The 25,506-nt window shown below is 35.6% G+C and overlaps 1 protein-coding gene across 4 annotated transcripts in view; it reads left to right on the top strand.

Annotated features, from left to right (window-relative positions):
- Positions 1-25,506, top strand: part of LOC136032463 (golgin subfamily A member 6-like protein 6) — a 58,045-nt gene that overhangs the window by 22,939 nt on the left and 9,600 nt on the right. For 2 of the 4 annotated variants that reach the window (XM_065712782.1, XM_065712776.1), the window contains exon 2: positions 1,382-1,620. The exons of the other annotated variants lie outside the window; for them this stretch is intronic. In XM_065712782.1, the coding sequence (XP_065568854.1) occupies positions 1,388-1,620 (233 nt within the window). In that variant the 5' untranslated portion in view covers positions 1,382-1,387. The remainder of the gene's footprint in view (positions 1-1,381; positions 1,621-25,506) is intronic. 4 annotated transcript variants of the gene reach the window in all.

Raw genomic sequence — 25,506 nt, 5'->3', positions numbered from 1 at the left:
TTCATATTCTTTTATCTTACTTTCTGTTTGCAAGCTCAATTTAAATGATGGGAAATTCCCCTGGGGTTAATTGTCCAGGGGAGTTATAGTGGGACAGCGAAGGAATTAGCTGGATAGCGTTCAAAAAAAAGATCATTGCGCTAATAGAGAATTCAGTCATTACTAAAAAAAGGCTAAAAAATAGCATTTTTTAAAAATTGCGACGAAAGTCTTTTAAAGTAAAGGCTAAAATATAATTAAATGAACGGTGTACTAATTGGCTTTAACGTAAAAAAAATGTGTGAAACAAATACGACACACGGTTTCTTAGATAAGGTTTTCTCTGACTGTATTTTTTACAAATCAAATCTTGAATTATTATTGCTATTTTATTAGGCGTAAATCAACAGGATTAATTATTTTTTGAAAATGTAGTATTAAAGTACTATCATATTATCCTATCCCCAATGGTTTTGGTCATTTTTGGTTATCCATTCTTCGTCTACAGATGTTCATAACTGCAGCCGTAAACATAAGAAAACATGGAGTAATCTAGACGGTTTGGAGGGGAAAAACAGCAGATTGATTTATTATTCTTTGCTCCTGTATTACGCTGCTTAGTTTCGCAGTTATCATGTTTAAGTTGTGTTTTTAGCTCTCATTTGTGATCACTTTAATAAGCTATAAATGTATGGAAGATATCCATGGCGTACAACAGGACATTTCCCATTTCTGTATTTAAACCTAAATGCCGAGACAGGTGTTGCTTAAAAGTGGTAGCTACTATGGCGGGATAAAAGTCGCCTTCCCAGGTTTTGCTTCACTATTTTTACGACTTCTCATGGAGGGTCTCCCTCATGGGCATAAGTGAACACAGTTTCGCACATTAATGACAATCGTCATTATTGAAATGAGTCTCATACCACGAAAAAACTAGTGTCTTAAATTATATATATATATATATATATATATATATATATATATATATATATATATATATATATATATATATATATATATATATATATATATATATATATATATGTATATATATATATATATATATGTATATATATGACTAAAAGGTCTTAAATGCTGTTTGGGCGAAAAATGCTATTCTCGTGTCCCCCACCCCTTCTCTGTGGAAATTAGGCCTGTGTGCGCCTGTGCTACTCCACTCAAAATATGAAAGATGTTTTAGCTCATAAATACGTAGAGGGTAGTGTCTTAATGATAAATATCGTTTTTGAAAGCAAAACGTCGCTTCATGTTAGAAACCGATGTTTTGAGCGACGCAGGTCTCGAGATTATCTGGAAGTTTGTGCTTGATTATAACTCTGATCACAGTCCAGCATCTCATATGTGATTGTGGATGGTCATGGTGACAACTGCTTACTTTCAGAACAAAATGGTACCATCAGAAGTAGATGGTGTTACATGTTGCCTTTGCCATATCTCTCTCCCACCTGTGCAGCGCTGGGGAATGTGGTCAATAACTGAAATTTATGGTATACCAGTGGTTAAATTTGATGAGGAAGTGGGTGGCTTCTATCGCGTTCAAACAGAAAACAAATTCACCACTTTTCCTGGATATGAATTGTTTGAGACATTGGCTGTGCGAGTCACCAAAAAGCACATCAAGTAAGTTATCATTGATGCGTGTCTGCTGTTAGCAGTGATGGTAATTTGTGGTTTTGTGTGTGGGCTGGTTTTTATATTGATTGCTTGAATTTAGCCAGATTTTTATGGGGTTTGGGTAGCTTTTTATAACTTGGATTCAATCCTGTTACAATTCTTCGTTAAAACTTTTTTCATAACACCACAAAATTACGTGCTGTTTTGATTTGGCAGTGGCTTTTGGTTAGTAATTTTGTATATTTTGATGTAGTTTATCATTCGCTAACTCCTGGTTGTGTACTCCTGCACATAAAATAATTTATTGAGAAGTGAATGATTGGATATTAAGAGAAGGTTAATTTCTCTAAGGGCTTGTTGGTAAATTGTAAAAAACGCTTATTTTTGTGCGTATTTGAGTACAACAACAATAACTTATTTTTTCACCTCGAAAACGTCACACATCTTTTGGGCTATACAAGATGCTGCACTTTTGCATATTTGTATTACTAGCTTAGGGAGGATCAAGAAGAGTAGTGACGGCATAATGACTTTAACAGGAACCCACCCCCCCCCCTCGAACCCCCGTCCGGACACTTCCTAACAAACTTTTTCAAGATCGAAGTGTTATTAATTTTCTTCAAGACGTAGGTGTTTGTTACTTAATAGGAAGCATTTAGTTCGAGCTATATTTGGTTGTTAAAAACCTTCTAGGGCCAGGGAAAATGCTTCAGGGTCCCTTTAGAGGGGAACCTTCAAGACGCCGTACCCCAGCAACCACTTTCAACAGGCGGCACCTTGCGAGCAATTCCACCCGGGGCCCTAGCAACCAACCCCATCGGGGCCCCTACCATCCAATTCTACCGAGGACCCTAGCGAGCAATTCCACACAGCAGGTGCTTGTTACATGATAGCTTTTGTTTACTTTTGTTGTTAAGTAATAGGATTTTTTACAGTCCGCTAGTCAAGCAGGGAGGTCCCCGGTTGTAACTGAGGAGAATACACGTGGCCATTACGTAGTGACAGTGCACATGTGGGATATGATGCAATTTTGCGGGAATTGATAGATTTATGGAGGATAGTGTAATATCACATGAATTGCTAGATTTAATGGAATGGTAGCGCATATGTGGGGTTTTACGTAATGACAATGTACATATGGGTTGTTACATTATACTTTAAGAGACTTCATTTTCTTTCATGCTTTTTTTCTCAGGATACTTTTATAATCTAAAGATTTTTTGTTTGGATTAGGATTTGAAAGGGACTTCCCCTCAATGTAATAGAGCGCTAGACAGGCGGACTATGAAAGCGTTTCTAATATTATGATTTGGGCGATACTTACTACTTGATTACCTGTTGCACGCAAGGAAAATTTCCTGTTCCTGCTTGCTAGTGTGATTAAATGGATTGTTTGTTCCCATATGGCTGCAATAATTGACATGCTGGGGGGAAATGGATTACCAGAAATTGCTTACATCTGATGAACCCCTGCTTGTTAAGTAATGCTTCAAATGTGTTATCAGATTATATTGGGGCTTGTTCATAACGCATTTCTAGTAGTAGAGTCTTACTCCGTTGGGACTTAAATATGCTATCAAAGATGAAATAAAAGCGAGAGTATCATCACGGCTAGAATATGGCACACCTTCGTGTATGATCAAGTCTTTCCTTTTCTTATCACCACACAGAATTGAGCACTTATATTAGTGGCAATCTTGAAAGAGTATACCTATTTACATAGCCTACGATATCCTAAATTTTATTAGTGAAATATATTAAAGAATTGCCCCTAATAAGAAATCTAAAGAATGTAGGCCTTTTATTTTACATACAACTTTTATTGATAAAAAAACTATAAAGTGATGAATTCACAGAAAAAGCAATTAAAACACAACAAACGGAAAAAAACAAAACGTGGAAAAGGGTTATAAAGGATAAAATACAAGCAAAAAGAACCATAAATTTAATAAAAATGTGAACCCTAGCAACCATTTCCAGGAGTAGGGTTGTTATTAGTGATAAATTTAAACCATATTAAGAGTTATTTCTGAGCCGTTATTATGAAAATGCCAAGTTTCTTTTGCTCTATTAGGCGCATCTACAAGACAAAAGAGACATGTTTTTGCATTGGATTATTTCTGAAAGATTTTAACGGAAATACTACGCTTCTTTGAGCCAAGACTGTTTATATTCATACCACTTTGACAATATATGGCTGGCCCACCCCCTACAACGCAACCAAATCCAGAGGGGAGCCTTGTTATTAGAGATAAATTTAATCCATGTTAAGAGTTGTTTCTAATAGGTCTTAATGAAAATGCCACGTTTCTTTGAGCCAAGACTATGCCTATTCACGCCACTGTGACAATATTTGACTGGCCCACCCCCTAGCAAGAAGTTACAGAGGGAGGGTTGCTATTAGAGATATATTTAAACCATATTCAATTATTTCTGACAGGTTTTAGTGAAAATGAATCGTTTTTATTCCTCTATTAGACGGTCCTGCAACAAAAAAAAAACATTTTGCATTCGGTCATTTTTGAGAGGTTTTTAATGGAAATGCCAAGTTTCTTTGAGCCAAACCTAGACATATTTCACGCCACCGTGGCACTATGTTGCTGGCCCACTTAGAAACCAATTCCATAGTGGAGGCTTGTTATTAGAGATAAATTTAATTCATATTAAGGGTTATTTCTACGAGATCTTAGTGAAATGCCTCGTTTCATTGACCCAGGATTATGCATATTTAGCGCCACCGTGACAAAATGTGTCTGGTTCAACCCTTAGCAACCAATTCCAAAGTCTAATCCATCAAATATAATCTATATAAAGAGTCATTTCTGTGAGGTCTTAATGAAAATGCCGCGTTTTTAAGTCAAGACTGTCCTTATTCACGCCTCCATGACAATATGTGGCTGGCCCACCCCCTAGCAACAAATTCCAGAGAGGGCGCTTGTTATTTGAGATAAACTTAAACCATATTAAGAATTATTTCAGAGAGATCTAAACGAAAATGCCACGTTTCTTTGAGACAAGACTAGGCATATTCATGCCACTTCGACAATATGGGGCTGGCCCGCCCCCTAGCAAACAATCCATGAAGGGAGGCTCGTTAATGAAGATAAATTTAATCCATATTAAGAGTTATTTCTTATAGGTATTAATTAAAATGCCACGTTTCTTTGAGCCAAGACTGTGCATATTCATGTCGCCGTGGCAATATTTGGCTGGCCCCGACCCCAGCAAGCAATTACAGAAGGAAGGGCTATTCTTACAGATGAATTTAAACAATTTGAACGAGTTTGTTTCTCTCGTAGAGCGGGTTTTTAAGCAAAACTTGGGGTATTTGCGGCATACAGATCGGTGTTTTAGTCTGTCAGTTTGCGTGAACCATTCCCATAGTGGAGATACATAAAGCAGGTGAGGGAGAGCAACCGCTGTGTAAAGCTTTGAAAGAGTATTCTTGTTTAAGCTAAATTTTAGAGAAACAAGCTTCCCGTAACTTGAACGAATACTCTAGGTAATTTTCTCGATTATTAGTAAACGAGATCGTGACCGTACGTTATTCCCAGGGATTTCATGGCATTACCAGGGGAAATTTTTATTTGTTCTACCGTCGCTTATGTAGGACCACTGCTTTGCTGGTTGCTTGCTGAGGGACACGTTCTATAAGCCCCGTCTCTAGTGCATTGACCCCAGACCGATACTTTTATAACCAGGTATCGGGTGGTCAATATTTTCTTGTAGAGAAGTTTGGTTGCAGCTTAGCATTAGCAGGTCGTCAGTACTTTCCCTCTGGAATTGATTGCTAGGGAGTGGGCCTGCCGCATTTTGTTCCGGTGGCGTGAATGTGCATGATTTTGGTTCAAAGAAACGTGGTATTCTTTATGAAGACCCCTCATAAATAAATCGTAATATGGTTTTAATTCATCTGTAATAACAAGTTCCTTGGAATTGGTTGCTAGGGGATGGGCTACCCACATATTGTCACGGTTAAGTGACTATTCGTAGTCTTGGCTCAAAGAAACGTGACATTTTAACTAATACCTCATAGAAATAACTGAATATGCATTAAATTTATTTTTGATAACAAACCTCCCTTCCGGAATTGGTTGCTAGAGGGTGGGCCAGCCTCATATTGTCACGGTGGTGTTAAATATGTATAGTCTTGGCTCAAACAAATGTGGCATTTTCATTAAGACTTCTCAGAGAAAAAAAAACTGAATGCAAAATGTATTTCTTTTCCTTGCAGCTGGGTCTAATAGAGCAATAGAAACAATGCATTTTCATTAAGACCTTTCAGAAATAACTCTTAATATGGTTTTAATATATCTCTAATAACAACCCTCCCTTGGAAATGTTTGCTAGGGTTTCCACCTTTTTTTAATTCATGGTTCTTTTTGCTTATATTTTATCTTTCGTAAGCTTTTTCACGTTTTTCTTTTTCACTTGTTGTTTTTTAATTGCTTTTTTCTGTAATTTCTTGATTTTATAATGTTTTTTATTAATAAAAGTTGCATAAAAAGCTTTCTCTTTTTGATTTTTGTTCCAGGTCTAATCTTCAATGTAATTCACTGATACTTTTCAATTATCTTTTACCCTATGTGCATAGGTATGCACATTCATGATTGCCTTTAATATAAGTGCTAAATTCTGTGTAGTGAAGAGAAAAATACTTTTAATCACATATAAAGGTGTACCATATTCTAGCCATACTGATACACTCGCTTTTGTTACATCTCTGATAGTACATTGAAGTTCCATTAGAGATAAAGACTATTACTAAAAATCTGGGTGTTCATGAAATGCAAGTAATTTCTAGTAATCGATTTTTCTCTTGTGTTAATTATTGCAATCATACGGGAAGACAGGCCACTTAATGACTAGTAGGTGGGAACAGGGGATTCTCCTTGCGTGCAATAGGTTATAATGTAGAAAGTATCCTCTAAATCATAATATAGTATATCTGTCTAGCGCTCCATTCTATTGAGGAAAAATCCCTTTCGAATCCCTATGTGGACCGAAAGTGTTCAGATTACAAGCGATCCTGAAAAACGCATTGAAAGAAAATGAAATGTTCTAAAGTGTTGCACTGCCATTATGTTATTGTCAATAAATCCAGCAAGTCACATAAGAATATGTCACCGTCAATAAATATATCAAAGCACTTAAGATTGCGTCACATCCCACGTGTGTACCTTCATTGCTTAACAGCCACGTTTGTGTTTACCTCAGTTACTGCCGAGGATTTCGCGCATGACTAGCGGACTTTAACAAGTCCTATTACGTAACAACCACCTGCTGGGTAGAATTGTCCGCTAGGACCTGCGGTGGAATTGGATGCTAAGGGTCCCGTTGAGGTTGATTACTAGGGTACCAGTAGAATTGCTTCCTAGGGGCAAGTTAGAATTGGTTGTAAGGAACCGGCGTCTCGAAGGTTCCCCACTAGCGGGCCCCTGAAGAATTTTTTCCTGGCCCTCACAGGTTTTTAAACAGCTAAAAAAAAAAAATCTCGAAGCAAACACTCCCTATTACATAATAAACACCTGCGTCTCGAAGAAAATTAATAGCACCTGCGTCATAAAAGAGTTTAAAAAAGAGTCCGGACAGGGATTCAAAGGGGTGGGTTCGCGTTAATGTCATTATGCCGTCAATACTAAGTACAAATGAACTTACCCCTTTATTTTGAATCAATATAAAAAATACACCTTCCCCCAGTCAAATGTTATTGATTTAGAATCATAGAAACTGTGTCCAATGTTTGGTCTCATGATTTTATAGTTTGTTCCTCGTAGACCGAGGTAACATTATTGTCTCCAATGTCTAATCATAAGACATTAGTAACAGATGTACACTTTTTGGGAGGGAAACTGACATAGAACTTACGATAAACCTTCTGAATGTTAATTGATTTTTGAATATAGAGGAAGGTGGATGTGACGCCTTTGTGATTGCGTTTTGGTTAAGTAATCTTAACTCTTACTTGCTGCGTTGCTTTCTTCTGGGTGCGAAATCATGCTTTTGCGCTTTTCATTAATAAATCTGTTTATAATAAATGCTATTTTTCTCCTAATGGAGCTATTTCATTTAGCATTGCTGATTACTAAAGTAAAAGGTGTTTTTTCCTAAATAAGACAAAAAAGTGTTATCCTAGTTCCCTAGTGTAAAAACAGAAACAATACCTTTATCGACGCTCGTCACAAACGCCTAAATATTATTATCACAAAAATAACATTATTACAAGATTATGCCACTGATCATAATTGGACTATAAAGCCATTAAGCTAAGGTGCATACAGATTCAAATTTTTTGGAGATATCCTTTGGAGGGTTTTAGTTCGTGTGATCCACCATAGAAGGGATTGTATCAGGTGCTTGAACATGTGGTCGGTGCAAACTTTTACGGTGGTTGCACTACGGAAAAGCTGTTTTCAAAATGTTTATATCCTCGACATTCTGGAGAAATATTGTTATTACTTTTTTTCCGCCAAATTTGAGTGTTTTGACTTAAGCTTCTGTGTTGTTATTTTGCTAAGTTTTGGGTTGTCGACTAGAGAGTTTTGGACTAGGAAGATTTTGTTATACAACCTTTAACGCTTCTACCAACAAATTCTCAGACTAATTTTTAACACCCAGTTTTCGTCTTATTTTTAACATTTTTGGTGTTTGAAACACCTGAAATGCAGCCAAAAAGTTCTTTAAAAAACACGTTTTCCATAAAAACTATAAACTTGTAAAAAGTTTTTGAATGTTGCATAAACATTCCCATTGGGAACGACTTCTTGCCTATTCAACTTTTGTTTAAATAACTTAATTAAAATAAATTAAAGATATTGAGAAGTGGGTAAAGCTTTTAATAGACAGTGAGATTTGCTAGAAAATAGATTGTATATATTACAACTTGCCATCCGGAAGCTTTATAAGCAGATAAAAAAAAATGTTTAAAATCTTTGACGTCCGAACTCCTCCCTCCAAAAAATGGCTCAAAACCTCATTCTGCCATAACAATTGGGGATTAGAAAATTATGATTAAAAAAAAAGAGTTATGTACTCATGGGTAGTAAACAGACCTACTGACCTGTCTCCGAAAGCACCTTTGTAATCACCTTGAAAACTGTTCAGCATCTCAGAGTCAAAATTACCCCAATCAGTAAGGTAACAATGAAGGAAAAGATGCATTGCTTTTGATCAATTTGATGTACCAATCCGAAGAAAAATCAATCCGCTGGTGGTATATACTTTTGAGAATGATCTCAAGTACATTTCTGTTTGGAATTAATCAAAATGACTTTGAAAAAGATTTTTGACTATCAACAGCTACACATTGTTTTTCCATTTACTTGGCGTATCTGTAGTGTCATACTAAAAAGCTAAAGATGATTTGTTTTTCATGTGTCAGTCTGATCACCATAGTTTTATAGAAAAGCTTTTTTAGTTAGTCGTTTATGAACCTTGTGTAATTTTTTCGTCAGATACATTATTCACAAGAAGTACAGCGTTGCTGGTAATCTGGTCCGTTTAAATGTAAATGTTGATCTAAGTTATTTTGAAGGTGGATGATTTTAATAATATGATTTTTGGGAACAACAGGTTTCTAATTTATGCTTCTATGTATATATTTTTCTGTGTGGATTGTAAAATGAAAATTTATTTCAGAGGGAGGGGTCAAATATAACCCATTGTAGTGGGGAACGAAAACTCATTTTAAGCGCCTGTGTCAAAAGTTTGATAAAAAAAAAGGTGCTCTATGAAAACAATTAGACATAAGTGAAATAATTGTAAAAATATTCTTTTAGGGGGGGGGGGGTATTTCAAATATCTACTGCCTCTCTGGTGTTGTGTTTAGTCGTCTGTTCAAGAGGAATAAAAAGGAACAAGTACAGTTTTCTGCAGTCGAAGTGATTATCCGCACGCTTACGAGCAAAAGGATAAGCTTTTGTTCAGACATTGATGTTCAGATTCAGCAGGCATGTAAAAAGGACAATCCCGTCGTGTCAAGGAGAGATGTATTTGTAATACTAAACTACAAGCGCAAGGGATTTGGGAGCTGCTGAAAATGACTGCAAGTTATTTTGTAATAGAAGCTTAACTTTTGTCTTTGAACAAAACGATGTCGAATATCTACCGTTTGACAAATGAATTGAAGTAACACACCCATATATTTAGCTTGCGATTGACTACATTGACGAGTTCCAGTTTTGTCTGTGTCTACTGTCTTCTGTTCTGGCAGATGCCTTGTTGTTGGTCTGGGATGACGAAGTGTTATTAGCTGAATTTCAATGTAATTTTATCGTATTCAATACACCCGTGGAAACGCAAAGGTATAGCTACTGGTGCTGCATTTTATAATGTTGTCGGTCAGGGGTGTCACGTATGGGAGAAGAGGGACACCCCCATGTATTTAGCCAATCGATAAAATAGTTGCACGAAGCCTTGCTATTCTATTGGCTCTTTTTTTTATCAGTTAAATGACCGGATTGAAATATATGAGGGAAAATCAGTAAAGAGAAATTATTCTCAGTTGTTAAAAAAAGAACAATGAAATAAGTTTAATAACAATATTCCCAAAATCAGTGAGTGAAAATGATCAGCCATTCGGTAAAATTTATTTCCTAATTCCAGAATATTTGACTATTGGGGCCTCTGCTTCTAGTTTGCGTCGTAGAATTATTTACTTTTTTAAGGCCTCGTTTACTTTGAATGGAAATTGTGTTCTGCGGCATAATTAATAATTGACATATCCGATGTGTCAATTCTTGTTTTGATTCGTCCTTCACCCCTCCCACCTAACAGCTGAAATTGTGTGAGCTTATACCTGTAGACTGCTATATATATATATATATATATATATATATATATATATATATATATATATATATATTACGTGCCTGTAAATTCTTAGCTCTCGAGTGAATTGTTAATCCTGGAAGTAGTCGAACGTTATTTGGGGTTAAATGAAAACTTGCTAATGGATTCAATTCTTTAAAAGCTGAAATATCTATTTTTTCCAAAAATTCTTTAAGATTTAAAATTTCATAGGTTTTCAGTAGGTAATTAATGCAAACAGATTGTACTTTCAATTTAGTTTGCCAAAAATAGATAAAATGTGTGCTTAATGGCATAAAATTATTTTGAACATTAAAGCTACAACAGTTTTTCTTCCTCATAAGTAATTACTCTTAAGGTTTATCTTGTCCTGCGCATTAAAAATAAATAAATAAAATAAAAATGCCGTCACTTAGCTGAGATCCAGTTCCATCTGTCTACCTAATTTAATTTTTAAAATCTAGTTTATAACAATTTTTGATTAAAAATATACTTAATTTAATTGGAAATCTGTAAAGAAAAGGACATTTTTCGGTTTTTAAGAGAGTTTGAACTCCTCTCTCTAAAAAAAAAGTAAGTGATGCCTTATTTCTGGCCCAGCGCATGGATATATCACTGAGGCTAACCAGTCCATTAAAATATGTTTTATGTCCTTTTGGTGTAAGTTACTGCTGCAGGCTTGTTGCCAAATCCCTCGTTTCGAAGGGGACATATACTTGAAGGAAAAGGTTTCTGTTTTAAAAAATCAACTTGGTGTGTATAATGAGTCAAAGCCAACTGGGACTAAAATTGGAGACAAGGTTATCTAGATAGCCCGATGATTTGCTTGAAATTTTTTTACTGTTTTCACCGTTTTTCTTGAAGTTTTGATATTTTGACTGTTAACTCTCACGAGAGGTTGCTCTCTATATCAGAAAATTGTATACCAGTTGGACCGTGCTAAGCGTGGCGGGAACTGTGCCAAGCATGGTAGAACTATGCAGCACACGTGGTGTATCGAAATGTTCCCCTGGTGGCGGGAAGTCAGTAACCCCTCGGGTAGTTCTTCAAAATTCTTAGGGCTATCAACTCTGACTTTAACAGTTCAAGGATTAAACTCCGGACTCGTGATTTCAATTATAATTTTTTAGCATTGAATAATTACCTAGATTCATATTTAGCCTTTATTTCGTAGTTATCAGTCATAACTGAGCGGATAAATCTAGATAGGCCTTAATGTTAGATTTGTTAGGTGTAGAAATTAAATGTTGCCAGTCAAGAGTTTCTCAGCCGTCGTTGACCCCAATTCCTGAATATTAACTCTGACTTCGCCGCTCTGGTTTTGAGAGCAAACAGTAGTTAAAAAAAACTGAGTTTTTTTTCTTATTTGAAGTTTTGGTGAAGGATGAATACTTGACGAATCGCTTAAATACAACTCAATCTGTATTAAAATAGGCATGATTCAGATTATGTTAAATGGTTATATGTGATAACTACCATTTTTTTAGAGTTTAAGAAACGTTCAATATTTTACTTCCCATATTGGAAATAATCCGGGTTAGTAGTGTCCATTACTTATTATTAGTTTTCTCCACCGTCATTTTTTTTTCTCCTGTGTCACACTTTGGAAACCTTAAATTTTAGTTACTTATCTCACAATTTTAAGTTTTGTTTCATTGGTTTTTAGTAGCTTTGTCTTAATATTTATCTAGAATCATATGTAAGCATTAAAAAATTAAATAGATTAATTGTGAACCGATGGCAAGTAAGAAACCAAAACATTATTCACTTTTTGGGGCTGGTATTTTTGTGTGTGTGTAGTATTTTTGTGTGTGTGTGGCATCTATAAAAATATTACTTTAGCTGACTAGTTTTTCAAGTTATTAGCCTTTGGTAATCTCATGAAATCCATTACAAGTATTTTCGGAGTTGATTTTCTCTTCAAAGAACAAAAAGCTTAGTCTAACAAAACATCATTGTTGTAAATAGATTACTATGTAAAAAAAAAAAAATGTTTGTGAAAGAGAAGTTTTTTTGAAGAGCTTATGGGATTTTTCCGAGAAATGGCTGGACAGACGCGACATCATTCGAACTGGGTCTTATTTGTTTAGTGCAATTATTTACTTTGTAGACGCTTTTGGACAGAGAATTATTTATAGAATTTTGCTCATTTTGAGCGTTTTTACGATGTCGAATTGTTGTTTGGAAATTTTGATTCAGTCACGGATTATTTTCAGTTCTGGATTTGCGAAATTGTATACTGCGGATATAGAGTAATAAATATATCATAAACTGCTCTAAATCTGATTAAGACCCCCCTCAAAGAGTATGTTAACGAAGAGGTGTGTAGAGGTAATTCAGTCCCACTACCCTAGACTTTTTGTCCCCATGGATTTTAACAAATAATTTTTTTTTGTATTTTCAATTTTTTTTGTCATTTTAAAATGACAAAATTGCACCCTCTCCCAAGTTTTGGAAATATGTGTTGTTCCCTCTTACATTTTCATTAATTAAATCCCCTGCGTCGTCCATTTCAAACCACTCTTTGCGCTTAAGTTTGACCAATGCCGCCTTGAAAGCATGTTGTCATGCAACAATTATTAGTCAGTTGGTAGTTGCGAGTCAAAGTATTTAACTGGAAGACGAGGGATCGAGAAAGGAAAGTCAAATTCTGGTTTTAAAAACGAAGGGCTGGAGGGTTGATGTCCCCTAAGTTTTTCCTTAAATTTATTATTTACTTTCTGTTGAACAAAATTTCTATTTTTCGATTAATTTTGTTTTTGCATTTAATATCATAATCAGAGTAGCCCTAATTATGATGCTGCTGTCAGCCCTATTCAACCCCTCCCCCCCGCTGCGCTGAAGTTCATGATTTTGTAATTGTTCTTCGAGATTATGGATTTGTTTAGTTGTATTTGCTTCACACAAATAATTTGGAAGACTGTTACCCTTTTTCAATTCCTGATTTGTACTCTATTAAACAAAAAAGCAGCTGAAATTAAGGAGCAGTATTAAAATTTAAAATGAACAGAAATTATTTCGTATATAGGGGGAGGGGTTACTGTCTTCTCAATCTCTTACCTCTTATACTAAAATTTTTGGGTGTTTTAAACAAATACGTTAGTCCAATTCAAAGACCCTTGAATTCAGCAGTCGTTCATAAAGAATTGGAACAAAAATGAAACTTTTATGAAACTAATTTGATCTTCTTTTTTTTCAAATCATACCCCGGCATAACCATGATGTCTCCCTTTTAAATTGTATTTATCAATAATTGTAAATTGATAGCTTCCCGCGACTTTAGTTATTTTGCTTAAGAATTAAAATGTCTGATTATTAACAGAGTTTTGGATAAAATTGAAGTATTTAGTCAAAAATTTGATGAAATGTAGATTTGTTGAATAAGGTATTAGTGATATTTTTTCTGCGGAATTTCAATCTTAGAGAACGGGGTATTACTGTTTATAAGGATGGAAATCTTCGTGGCTGTACCCATGACGTTTTCTCCAATAGACCCCTACAAATTTATGCAATTTGTTCCTGCAATTTAAGTGCATTAAAACATTGTATATAAATAGGAAAAGAGAAATATTACCATTTAAAATTACTGAAAGCAAAGCTTCTGGAAGTGATTATCATCCCCTTCCTCCCCAAAAAATTTCTTAGATAGGCCCATGATGCCCTGCTTCGTTTTCCGCCCTCTGTGCCTATAGGCATGTGAATATAATTTAGAAAGAAAAAAATTATCACAATAGGAGTGGTACTAGTACACTGCCACTCTCCCGTCATCAATAATAAATGTGTAGACTAAAATATCCATGGGAATCGAGGAGGAATAATTCCTACCCTTCTCGTTTTATCCCTGTCTGAATTTTTGCAAAGGCTTATGGACATTCAGACAATTCCAGCATTGAAATTCGGTATTTTAGAAATCCACCTCCCCCCTTCCACATAATGAGCCAATGGCCCCTCATAATAGCTGCTATGCAATTATACATCAATATAATAATCAGGGGCAACGCTAGAGCGTTGCCTATAGTAAAGGCCATACTCCTCCAATGTTGTATTATTTTTTTCCAGAGGCACTTCATATGGAAGGGTGCATGACATTCGGAAGGGGCTCATTCAATTAGAAACTGGAAGTTCTAGTCCCCACCCACACCCTTTTCCTCAAATGTATCCAAAAAATATTTTGATATAACCATGTCGTTAAAAATAGTTCAAAGATCATATAAAAAAACTCCGTTGTCGGCACAACCCCATAGGACCCAGGGGCAGGCATTGTAAGTTATGCCCTGGGGCCATATATTGTTCTTATGGAAGGGATGCTTGCATAAGCTTTATAGAGGGCTCATTTGATTTAAAATTGAAAATTCTAGTTCAGTTTTGAGAATCACAAGGAATTGGAGGGTAACTAGTCCCCCCACGCCCCTTTTTCTCTAAATACATCCAATAGAAAATTTGAGGTAGTCATTTTGTTAAAAATGGCTCAAAGGTCAGATAAAAAAAACTCAGGTGCTTCCCCCCCACCAGGGCCAGGGGGCAGGCGTTGTAAGCTATGCACTTGGGGTATATATATAGTTCTTAGGAAAGGAATGCTCATATAAATTTCAAATGGCTCATTTGATCAGAAATTTAAAGTTCTACTTCACTTTTTAAGAGTCAACACAGATCCATGGGCAACCCACCCACCCCCCCCCCCCCTCTCTAGCCGCTTTTCCCCAGACCCATCCGATAAAAATTTTGAGATGACCATTTTTTTAAATAGCTCAAAGGTCAGATAAGAATAATTCCGACTTCCTACAACTTCTAGAGCCTGAGGGTATGCGTTCTAAGTTGGCCTGTAGGCATGTATTGTTCTTATGGAAGGGATGCTTGTATAGACTTCATTGAGGTTGATTAGAAATTGAAAGTTTTAATTCAGTTTTAAAGAGTCAAAATAGATCGGAGGGTAATTACCCCGCCCCCCCACACACACACACACTCTTTTTCCCCCAAACCATTCTGGCAGTAATTTTGAGATAACCGTTTTGTGAAGACTAGTTCAAAGGTCAGGTAAAAACAACTCCTTTGTCGATGCAACCAGAGCCCGGGGTCAGGCGTTGTAAATTATGCTCTGGGGGTATATATGGCTCTTATGGAAGGGATGCTTGCATAAACTTTATAGAGGGCTTATTTGATTGAAAATTGAAAATTCTAGTCACAAGTTTTGAGAGTCACAAGGAATTGGAGGGCAACTAGACCCCCCCACGCCCCTTTTTCTCCAAATGCAACCGATAGAAAATTTAAGGTAGCCATTTTGTTAAAAATGGTTCAAAGGTCAGATAACAAAAATCAGGTGCTTCCCCCCCCTCGGGGCCAGGGGGCAGGCGTTGTAAGCTATGCACTGGGAATATATATGGTTCTTAGGAAAGAAGTGCTCATATAAACTTCAAAAAGGGTTCATTCGGAAATTGAAAGTACTAGTGCACTTTTTAAGAGTCAAAAGAGATCCAAGGACTACCCCCCGCCCAACCCCTTTTTCCTCCAATCCATCAGATAAGAACTTTAAGATAGCCAATTTTACAAAAATAGTTTGAAGATTCTTATAATGAAAACTATGTTGACACAAACTCCCAGTCTGGGGGCAGGCGTTGTAAGTCATGCCCTGGGGTCATACATGGTCCTTATGGAAAGGAGGCTTTTATAAACTGCAGAGAGGGCTCATTTGATTGGAAATTGAAAGTTCTAGTTCAGTTCTTGAGATTCAAAATGAATTGGAGGGCAAGAAGACCCCACTACGCCCCTTTTTCTCCAAATGCATCCAATAAAAACTAGAAATAGCTACATTATTAAAAATAGTTCCAAGTTCAGATAACAAAAATTCAGGTAATTAACAACCCCCCAGGGCCTAAGGGCAGGCGTTGCAAGCTATGCCCTTGGAATATATATATGGTTCTTAGGAAAGAAGTGTTCATATAAACTTCAAAAAGGGTTCATTCGGAAATTTAAAGTTCTAGTGCACTTTTTAAGAGTCAAGAGAGATCCAAGGACAACCCGCCCCCTCCCCTAGTCCTTTTCCCCCAACCCTTCTGATAAAATTTCTTAGAACCATTTTTAAAAACAGTTCATTTGTCAGATGAGACAAACTTGGTGTCGGTACAACTCTTAAGCCCGGGGGAATGCGTTCCAAGTTATACCCTGGGAGTGTATATGGTTCTCACGGAAGGGATACCTTTATAAACTTCATTGAGGGCTCATTTGATTGGAAATAGAAAGTTCTAATTCACTTTTTAGGAGTCAAAAGTGACTGGAGGGCAACTACCCCACCCCCTCCACGCCCTTTTTCCCCTGACCTATCCGACAATAATTTCGAGATAGTTATTTTGTTAAAATTAGTTTAAAGATCAGATAAGAAAACTTCTGGGTCGAAGAAACCCCCCAGGGCATGGGGGCTAGCGTTGTAAATTATGCTCCGGGAATATATATGGTTCTTATGGAAGGGATGCTCGTATAAACTTCCAAGATCTGATTGGGAATTGGAAGTTTTAGTTTCATGTTTCAAGAGTCGAAAGAGATTGAAGGGCAGCTAGCCCCTCCATCCACGCCCTACTTTCCTCAAACCGATCCGATAAGAACTTTGAAATAGCCATTAAAAAAATATTTGAAAGATCATATAACGAAAACTCTGGGGTCGACACAATCCCTCAGGGTCCGGGGCAGGCGTTGTTGTAAGTTATCGCCATCGGGCATATATGGTTCTTATGGAAGAGATACTTGTAAAGGCTTCAGAGAGGGCTCATTTGATTGGAAATTGAACGTTCTAGTTCGGTTTCTAAGAGTCAAAAGAGATCGGAGGGCAACTAGCCCCTCTAACACCCTTTTTCTCCAGATGCATCCAAACAAAATTTTGAGATAGCTTTTTTGTTCAAAATAGTTTATAACAAAAACTCTGGTTTCAACACATCCCCCAGAGCCCGGGGGAAGTGTTGTGAGCTATGCCCCGGGGGCTTATAAGGTTATATAAAAGGGGACGTATAAACTTCAAAGATAACTAGTTGGATTGGAAATTGAAAGTTCAAGTTACCTTTTAAGAGTCATCAAAAGCGATTGAAGGGTATCTACCCCTCCCCTCGCTTTTTCCCCCAAATACATCTGATAAATTTTTGAGATAAAGATTTTGTTCAAAATAGTCCAAAATTCAAATTACTATAAATTAGGGGTTGAGAAATTCTCTATAACAGCCGGGACAAGAATTGTGACTTATGTAAGTTATGAGTTCTTAAGAATCGGAAGTGATCAAAAAGTAAAAAGCCCCTCCCTCTTGTGCCTTGTTTGTCCAAATGCATCTTACCAAAATTTTGAACTAGCTATTTTGTTCAATGTACTCCAAAATTCAAACTAGTATAACTTAGGGGTTGAGGAATCTTCCCTAGATCCCAGGGTAAGGATTGTAACTTATGTTTATTGCCCATTATTAGAATATAAGGTTCTGTGGAAGGGGTGGTCTTATTAACTTTGGAGGGGGCTCAGTCGAACAGAAATTTGAACTTGTAGTTCTTTTTTAAGAGTCAAAAATGATCAATGGCCAACTAGCATACGCCTTACTTTCCCAAAGGACATCCGGTTGAAATTTGAAGACAGCCATTTTGTTCAAAATAGTTTAAAGGCCAAATAACTATGATTCAGTGGTTGAACCCCCCCCCCCAGCTGTGGGGAAAAGGATCTGAGTTACGGAACTTAGTTATTGTTACTTTGATACTTTGTTTACTTTGATGCTTGGATTTAGGGATTTTTTTGGATTTACGGTGCAAGGGCTGTAAGTGGTGCGACTTGATTGTCATTACTTTGATGATTTGTTTGCTTTGATACTAGTTTTGATACTTTGATGAAAGTTTGATGTTGGGAAAAAAATCTTATTTTGAAACAATTTTTTTTTAACTTAAAACTTTTTGCAATGAAACAATGAACAAAAATTAATTAAAAAAAAAAACTTTCCGAATTTTTATTCCCCAATTCTTTCCAAAAAAATACCGGTTTATTAGTTCTAATGAATGGTGTCTTCACTACAATAGAGTATGGCTACTGCTCCTTTTCCAAACGGGAAAAGTAATTATTTAAGTCTCTTATTTAAGTGACTATATAGTTCTGCAAAACTAAGTTTACTTTTTTTTATTATAATAGGTGGGAGAATATAATTCAAAGACAAGCCAGAATCCGATTAAGGATTGGCTTTTAGACTGCCATCGTTTTCACGTAGTAGGGGTTGTGTACTTTTAATGAATGGTATCTTCACTACAAGCAAGATTATGGCTACTGCCCGTTTTCCTAACGGTCATTCTCTAATGGTCATTCTCTTGCTTAAATAACCAAATCTCTTACTTGAATTATCATTCTCTTATTTAAGTGTCTACACAGTTCTGCAAAATTAGTTTACCTTTTTTATTATAATAATTGGGAGAATAGAATTCAAAGACAAGTGAGACAATTGGTTGTTAGACCGCGGTCGTTCTCAGGGAGTTGGGGTTATATACTTCTACTGAATGTTGCCTTCACTACAAACAAGAGTATGGTTACTGTCCGTTTCTCTAATGGTAAAAGTTTAAGGTTTGCAGCATGTTTGGCGCTTTTTTAAAAGGAATTATATTACAAATATTTTCTTTTGTTCTTATTACAAAATCGAAAATAAAATGAAAATTGCAGTGAAACCCGACCAAGATTTACCAATGTGCCCACTAGGCCCTCTGGCTTTCACTATTCCTGAAGTATCGGGGATTACCCTGAAAATATTGCAAAAACAAAGCGGCAAAAACACTTGGGCCTAGAGGCGTCAAAGCTTTAAATCCGGCCAGGGTGAAACAAAATCTTGAGCTTGTGGCTTACAGCAATTAATATCATTATTATTAGTTCTTACCAAAACTGCTAATTTATTTTGGAATAAAAAAAAAAAAAAATTTTGAAACTGGGAATTTGAAAACTTGAAACTTTTGCAATCAAAAAGAAACAAATTAATTTAAAGAAAAAACTTTCTGGAAAAGAAGTTTTTTTAAGAAAAGTAAAGGCCATATGAAACTTCAGATCAGAAGAAATAGAAACCTACAATAACTCAAACTCAAAGCAACCAGAAATTACTATTAAAAAATAAATGAAACCCAAAACGAACAGAAATTAAATAAACAATCATAGAAAAAAAACATACAACAGGTAGCCTACTAATATAAATGAATAAATAAATCTCAAAGCGAGTGAAGCTAAGTTGAATATGCAAATCAAGCTTAAAACGAGCAAAAATATTCTGCTATTAAGGCATAAATGAAACCCAAAATGAACAGAAATTAAATAAACCATCATAGCAAACAAACGCCAATAGTTACTAAAATAAATGATTAAATAAAACGAGTGAAACTTAAATTGAATATGCAAACTCAGCTAGATTCGAACAAAAATCTCTACAAAGAAGACTTTAGGTTTTGCCTCCTTCTTTCACTGTAGAATTCTAAAACCTACTGCGTCATTGGCGCTTTACTGAAAACGAATTTGTACTTTTGTACTTATTAAGAAATTGAAAATAAACATAAAATTATGGTAAAATTAAATTTTGAACTAAACATTAACATAAAAATTAGAGTAAAATCGAATTTTGAACTGATTAGCTTTCAGCTATTAATATCATTTTAAATCAAGTATTTAGTTTAATTTATTGTTTTTTTTCCAAGACTGTTCAAGGCAAATATAGCAGCACTAAAAACAAGAGTTTGGATTCTGCCCCCTTCCCTAACTGAAAAAGTCTAAAGCCTGCTTTGTCATTGGTGTTTTGCTGAAAACAAATCATATTACAAATGTTTTCTTTTCCCGTTATTACAGCATTGAAAATTAAAATAAAATTACAGTGAAATAAAATATTGAACTGACGATCTTTCAACAATTAATAATATTATATATCAAACATTCAGTTTGATTTTATTTGTACCTTTCAAATATATTCAAGACACATAGTTTTCAGTAAAGTGCCGATGATACCGTTGGTTTTAGAATTTTTCAGTGAAAAAAGGAGACAAAACTCAAACTCTTTTCAAGCTTGATTTACATATTCAATTTACGTTTCAGTAGTTTTAACATTTATTTGCTCATTTATATTAGTAACTATTGTTTGTTTGTTTGTTATGATTGTTCGCTTTAGGCTTTGTTTATGCTTCAATAGCAAAATATTTATTTCCAGTTTAAGCTTGATTTGCATATTTAGCTTAAGCTCTACTCGTTTTGAGATTTATTTATTGATTTATATTAGTACCTGTTGTATTTTTTTTCTATGATTGTTTATTTAATTTCTGTTCGTTTTGGGTTTCATTTATTCTTTAATAGTAATTTCTGTTTGTTTTGAGTTTGAGTTATATTAGGTTTCTATTTCTTCTGATCTTAAGTTTTATGGCCTTTACTTTTCGTTAGAAAACTTCTTTGTCGGATTTTTTTTTTTTTTTATTATTTTCCTGAAAAATCAAATGAATCAACATAATTGTAAATCAAGCATTAAAGATAAATGTTTATATTAACCGTTTATTATGTATGGTATGCGTGGCTTTCCAGGAACGATTGCACCACCTTTCAGTAATACTTTCTTTGCAATTAGGAAACTGAGCATATGTTTGTTTGTTTTTTTGTTTTCTTTTAATGCCTATCTGAGAGATTTCTATCGATAGCAACTTGGTCCTCTTTTGGGCAAATCGTGATTTAGTGCCAAGAAGTGACTGGAAACTCCATTTTCTCGCGACGTAATGTTTTTAGTTACTTTAAATTGCACTAAAACTTCATTTCCGTTTGAATTAAATAAAAAAAACAAGTTTTTTCAACTGAAAGTAAGGAGTGACATCAAAACTTAAAACGCACAGAAATTACTTCGTATATGAAAGAGGCTGCTTCCTCATCAACGCCCCGCTCTTTACGCTAAAGTTTGACTCTTTCTCTCAATTCTTCTTTCTAAAACAGTAAAAAACTTTAGCGTAAAGAGCGGGGCGTTGATGAGGAAGCAGCCTCTTTCATATACGAAGTAATTTCTGTGCGTTTTAAGTTTTGATGTCACTCCTTACTTTCAGTTGAAAAAACTTGTTTTTTTTATTTAATTTCTGAACGTTTTTGAATCAATGCATGTTTTGATTTTGGCTCTCCGCAGAGGAATGATCAAAACGAAATTTGCATATTTTTTTTTGGCTCAATAGCTTTCTCATAATTTTGATCGAATGATTTTGAGAAAAAAAGAGCGGGGGACGAAGCCTAGTTGCCCCCCGATTTTTTGGTTAATTAAAAAGGCAACTAGAACTTTTAATTTTTTACGAATCTTTTTATTGGTAAAAGATTTACGTAACTTATAAATTAGCTTACGTAAAGAACTTTTGTATTCTCATGTTTTTATTACATACATGAGGGGATTCGCCCCATCGTCAGTACCTCGCTCTTTACACTAAAGCTTAAATTTTATCCCAATTCATTAAGAATGACCCCCTGAATCACAAAAGCCGTAGAATAAGTAGTTGAAATTACCGAAAATACTTTAGCGTAAAGAGCGAGGTATTAGAAGGAGGTGAGCCCCTCATATGGGTAATAATTTCTGTTTGTTTTCAGTTTTATTGCTGTTCCTTACTTCCAGCTGAAAAAGCTTTTTCACTTTTATTTTTTAATTGTTTTTTTTTTAATAATGCTAGTAAATCCTGCTCTCCCTTCATGGAAATTTTCTTCTCCCATTACAAATTCTCGAAGGAAAGTTCCCCCAACATATCCCCCTCTTCTCAACCCCTCCCCCAAACCAAAAAAATCCTCCTGAAAACGCCTGTATACTTCCCAATAACCATTACTATATGTAAGCACAGGTCAAAGTTTGTAACTTGTTGCCCCTCCCACGGGGACTGTGGGGGAGTAAGTCGTCCCCAAAGACATAGTTATAAGGTTTTTCGACTACGCTGAATAAAATGGCTATCTCAGAATTTTGATCCGTTGACTTTGGGAAAATAATTAGCGTGGGAGGGGGCCTAGGTGCCCTCCAATTTTTTTGGTCACTTAAAAAGGGCACTAGAACTTTTCATTTTCGTTAGAATGAGCCCTCTTGCAACATTCTAGGACAACTGGGTCGATACGATCACCCCTGGGGAAAAAAAAACAAAAAAAAAAAACAAAAAAACAAATAAACACGCATCCGTGATCTGCCTTCTGGCAAAAAATGCAAAATTCCACATTTTTGTAGATAGGAGCTCGAAACTTCTACAGTAGGGTTATCTGATACGCTGAATCTGATGGTGTGATTTTCGTTAAGATTCTATGACTTTTAGGGGGCGTTTCCCCCTATTTTCTAAAATAACGCAAATTTTCTCAGGCTCGTAACTTTTGATGGGTAAGACTAAACTTGATGAAACTTATATATTTAAAACCAGCATTAAAATGCGATTCTTTTGATGTAGCTATTGGTATCAAAATTCCATTTTTTAGAGTTTTGGTTACTATTGAGCCGGGTCGCTCCTTACTACAGTTCGTTACCACGAACTGTTTGATAAGCCTTCTCCTGATCTTATAGGATCATTGGTTTGATACAATCACCCTGAGAAAATCAAAACGCAATCTAACGAAGAAACAAATAACCATGCATTCGCGCATCATGTGTGAATGAAGCCAAGACTTTGTTGTAACTCGTAAAGTCTGAACTGACCCTCATATTTGGAAAAATTTGTCAGCTAATTTTGTAGAATGCAAGTCATTTTTGACTTTATAGCATTGTGTTTTATGACAGCCAAAAGAATGTAACCAGGAAAGTCATGACTTCTGAAGAAAAAAAAGAAGAGTAAAAACCTGTCTTTGTGAGATTTGGCAAAGGCTATGAGTCGAATGCATTTTATCTTAACTTCAGTCCAGCTTTTGGCTTAAATTGTGATGAATCGGATGTTTCCATACTTTTCTTGTTAGTTGACAGGTTTGTTGATTTTTCTTAATAGGCGTGGCCTCATTGAAACTGGGTCTCTGATGGAAACTGAGTGCCGGGTGTTGGTAACAAATATCACACAAGTATTTCAGTGTATCAAACAGTTCGTGGTAACGAACTGTAGTAAGGAGCGACCTGGCTCAATAGTAACCAAAACTCTAAAAAATGGAATTTTGATACCAATAGCTACATCAAAAGAATCGCATTTTAATGCTGGTTTTAAATATATAAGTTTCATCAAGTTTAGTCTTACCCATCAAAAGTTACGAGCCTGAGAAAATTTGCGTTATTTTAGAAAATAGGGGGAAACGCCCCCTAAAAGTCATAGAATCTTAACGAAAATCACACCATCAGATTCAGCGTATCAGAGAACCCTATTGTAGAAGTTTCGAGCTCCTATCTACAAAAATGTGGAATTTTGCATTTTTTGCCAGAAGGCAGATCACGGATGCGTGTTTATTTGTTTTTTTTTTTTCCCAGGGGTGATCGTATCGACCCAGTTGTCCTAGAATGTTGCAAGAGGGCTCATTCTAAGGGAAATGAAAAGTTCTAGTGCCCTTTTTAAGTGACAAAAAAAATTGGAGGGCACCTAGGCCCCCTCCCACGCTAATTATTTTCCCAAAGTCAACGGATCAAAATTCTGAGATAGCCATTTTATTCAGCATAGTCGAAAAACCTTATAACTATGTCTTTGGGGACGATTTACTCCCCCACAGTCCCCGTGGGAGGGGCAACAAGTTACAAACTTTGACCTGTGCTTGCATATAGTAATGGTTATTGGGAAGTATACAGGCGTTTTCAGGAGGATTTTTTTGGTTTGGGGGAGGGGTTGAGAAGAGGGGGATATGCTGGGGGAACTTTCCTTCGAGAATTTGTAATGGGAGAAAATTTCCATGAAGGGAGAGCAGGATTTACTAGCATTATTTAAAAAAAAAACAATTAAAAAATAAAAGTGAAAAAGCTTTTTCAGCTGGAAGTAAGGAACAGCAGTAAAACTTAAAACAAACAGAAATTATTACCCATATGAGGGGCTCACCTCCTTCTAATACCTCGCTCTTTACGCTAAAGTATTTTCGGTAATTTCAACTACTTATTCTACGGCTTTTGTGATTCAGGGGGTCATTCTTAATGAATTGGGATAAAATTTAAGCTTTAGTGTAAAGAGCGAGGTACTGACGATGGGGCGAATCCCCTCATATATGTAATAAAAACATGAGAATACAAAAGTTCTTTACGTAAGCTAATTTATAAGTTACGTAAATCTTTTACCAATAAAAAGATTCGTAAAAAATTAAAAGTTCTAGTTGCCTTTTTAATTAACCAAAAAATCGGGGGGCAACTAGGCTTCGTCCCCCGCTCTTTTTTTCTCAAAATCATTCGATCAAAATTATGAGAAAGCCATTGAGCCAAAAAAAATATATATGCAAATTTCGTTTTGATTATTCCTCTGCGGAGAGCCAAAATCAAAACATGCATTGATTCGAAAACGTTCAGAAATTAAATAAAAAAAACAAGTTTTTTCAACTGAAAGTAAGGAGTGACATCAAAACTTAAAACGCACAGAAATTACTTCGTATATGAAAGAGGCTGCTTCCTCATCAACGCCCCGCTCTTTACGCTAAAGTTTTTTACTGTTTTAGAAAGAAGAATTGAGAGAAAGAGTCAAACTTTAGCGTAAAGAGCGGGGCGTTGATGAGGAAGCAGCCTCTTTCATATACGAAGTAATTTCTGTGCGTTTTAAGTTTTGATGTCACTCCTTACTTTCAGTTGAAAAAACTTGTTTTTTTTATTTAATTAAGAGTAAAAATGATCAGAGGGCAACTACCACATTCTTTTTTTTCCGATATGCATCCAATAGAAATTTTAAGACACTCTATTTATTCAAAACAGTCCAAATATTATATAACAAAGCTTCTGGTGTTGATACAAGCTACCAAAGCCTGTTGGCGAGGATAGAAAGTTATGCCCCGGGGCATTTTAGGTTTTATGGTAGGAATGGTTGTTTGACTTTAGAGGAGGCTCATTTGGTTGAAAATTCAAAGTTCTAGTTCCCTTTTAAGAGTTATTAAATAGAAAAGAACAAGTTTTTTTAAATGAAAGTAAGGAGCAACATTAAAACTTAAAACGAACAGAAATTACTCCGAATATGAAAGGGGCTTTTCCTC

The sequence above is a fragment of the Artemia franciscana genome, chromosome 1 (assembly GCF_032884065.1).
Source record: "Artemia franciscana chromosome 1, ASM3288406v1, whole genome shotgun sequence".
Taxonomy (NCBI): Eukaryota; Metazoa; Arthropoda; class Branchiopoda; order Anostraca; family Artemiidae; genus Artemia; species Artemia franciscana.
The sequence above is the reverse complement of the archived record's forward strand: the minus strand, read 5'-3'. Positions and strand labels throughout refer to the sequence as shown.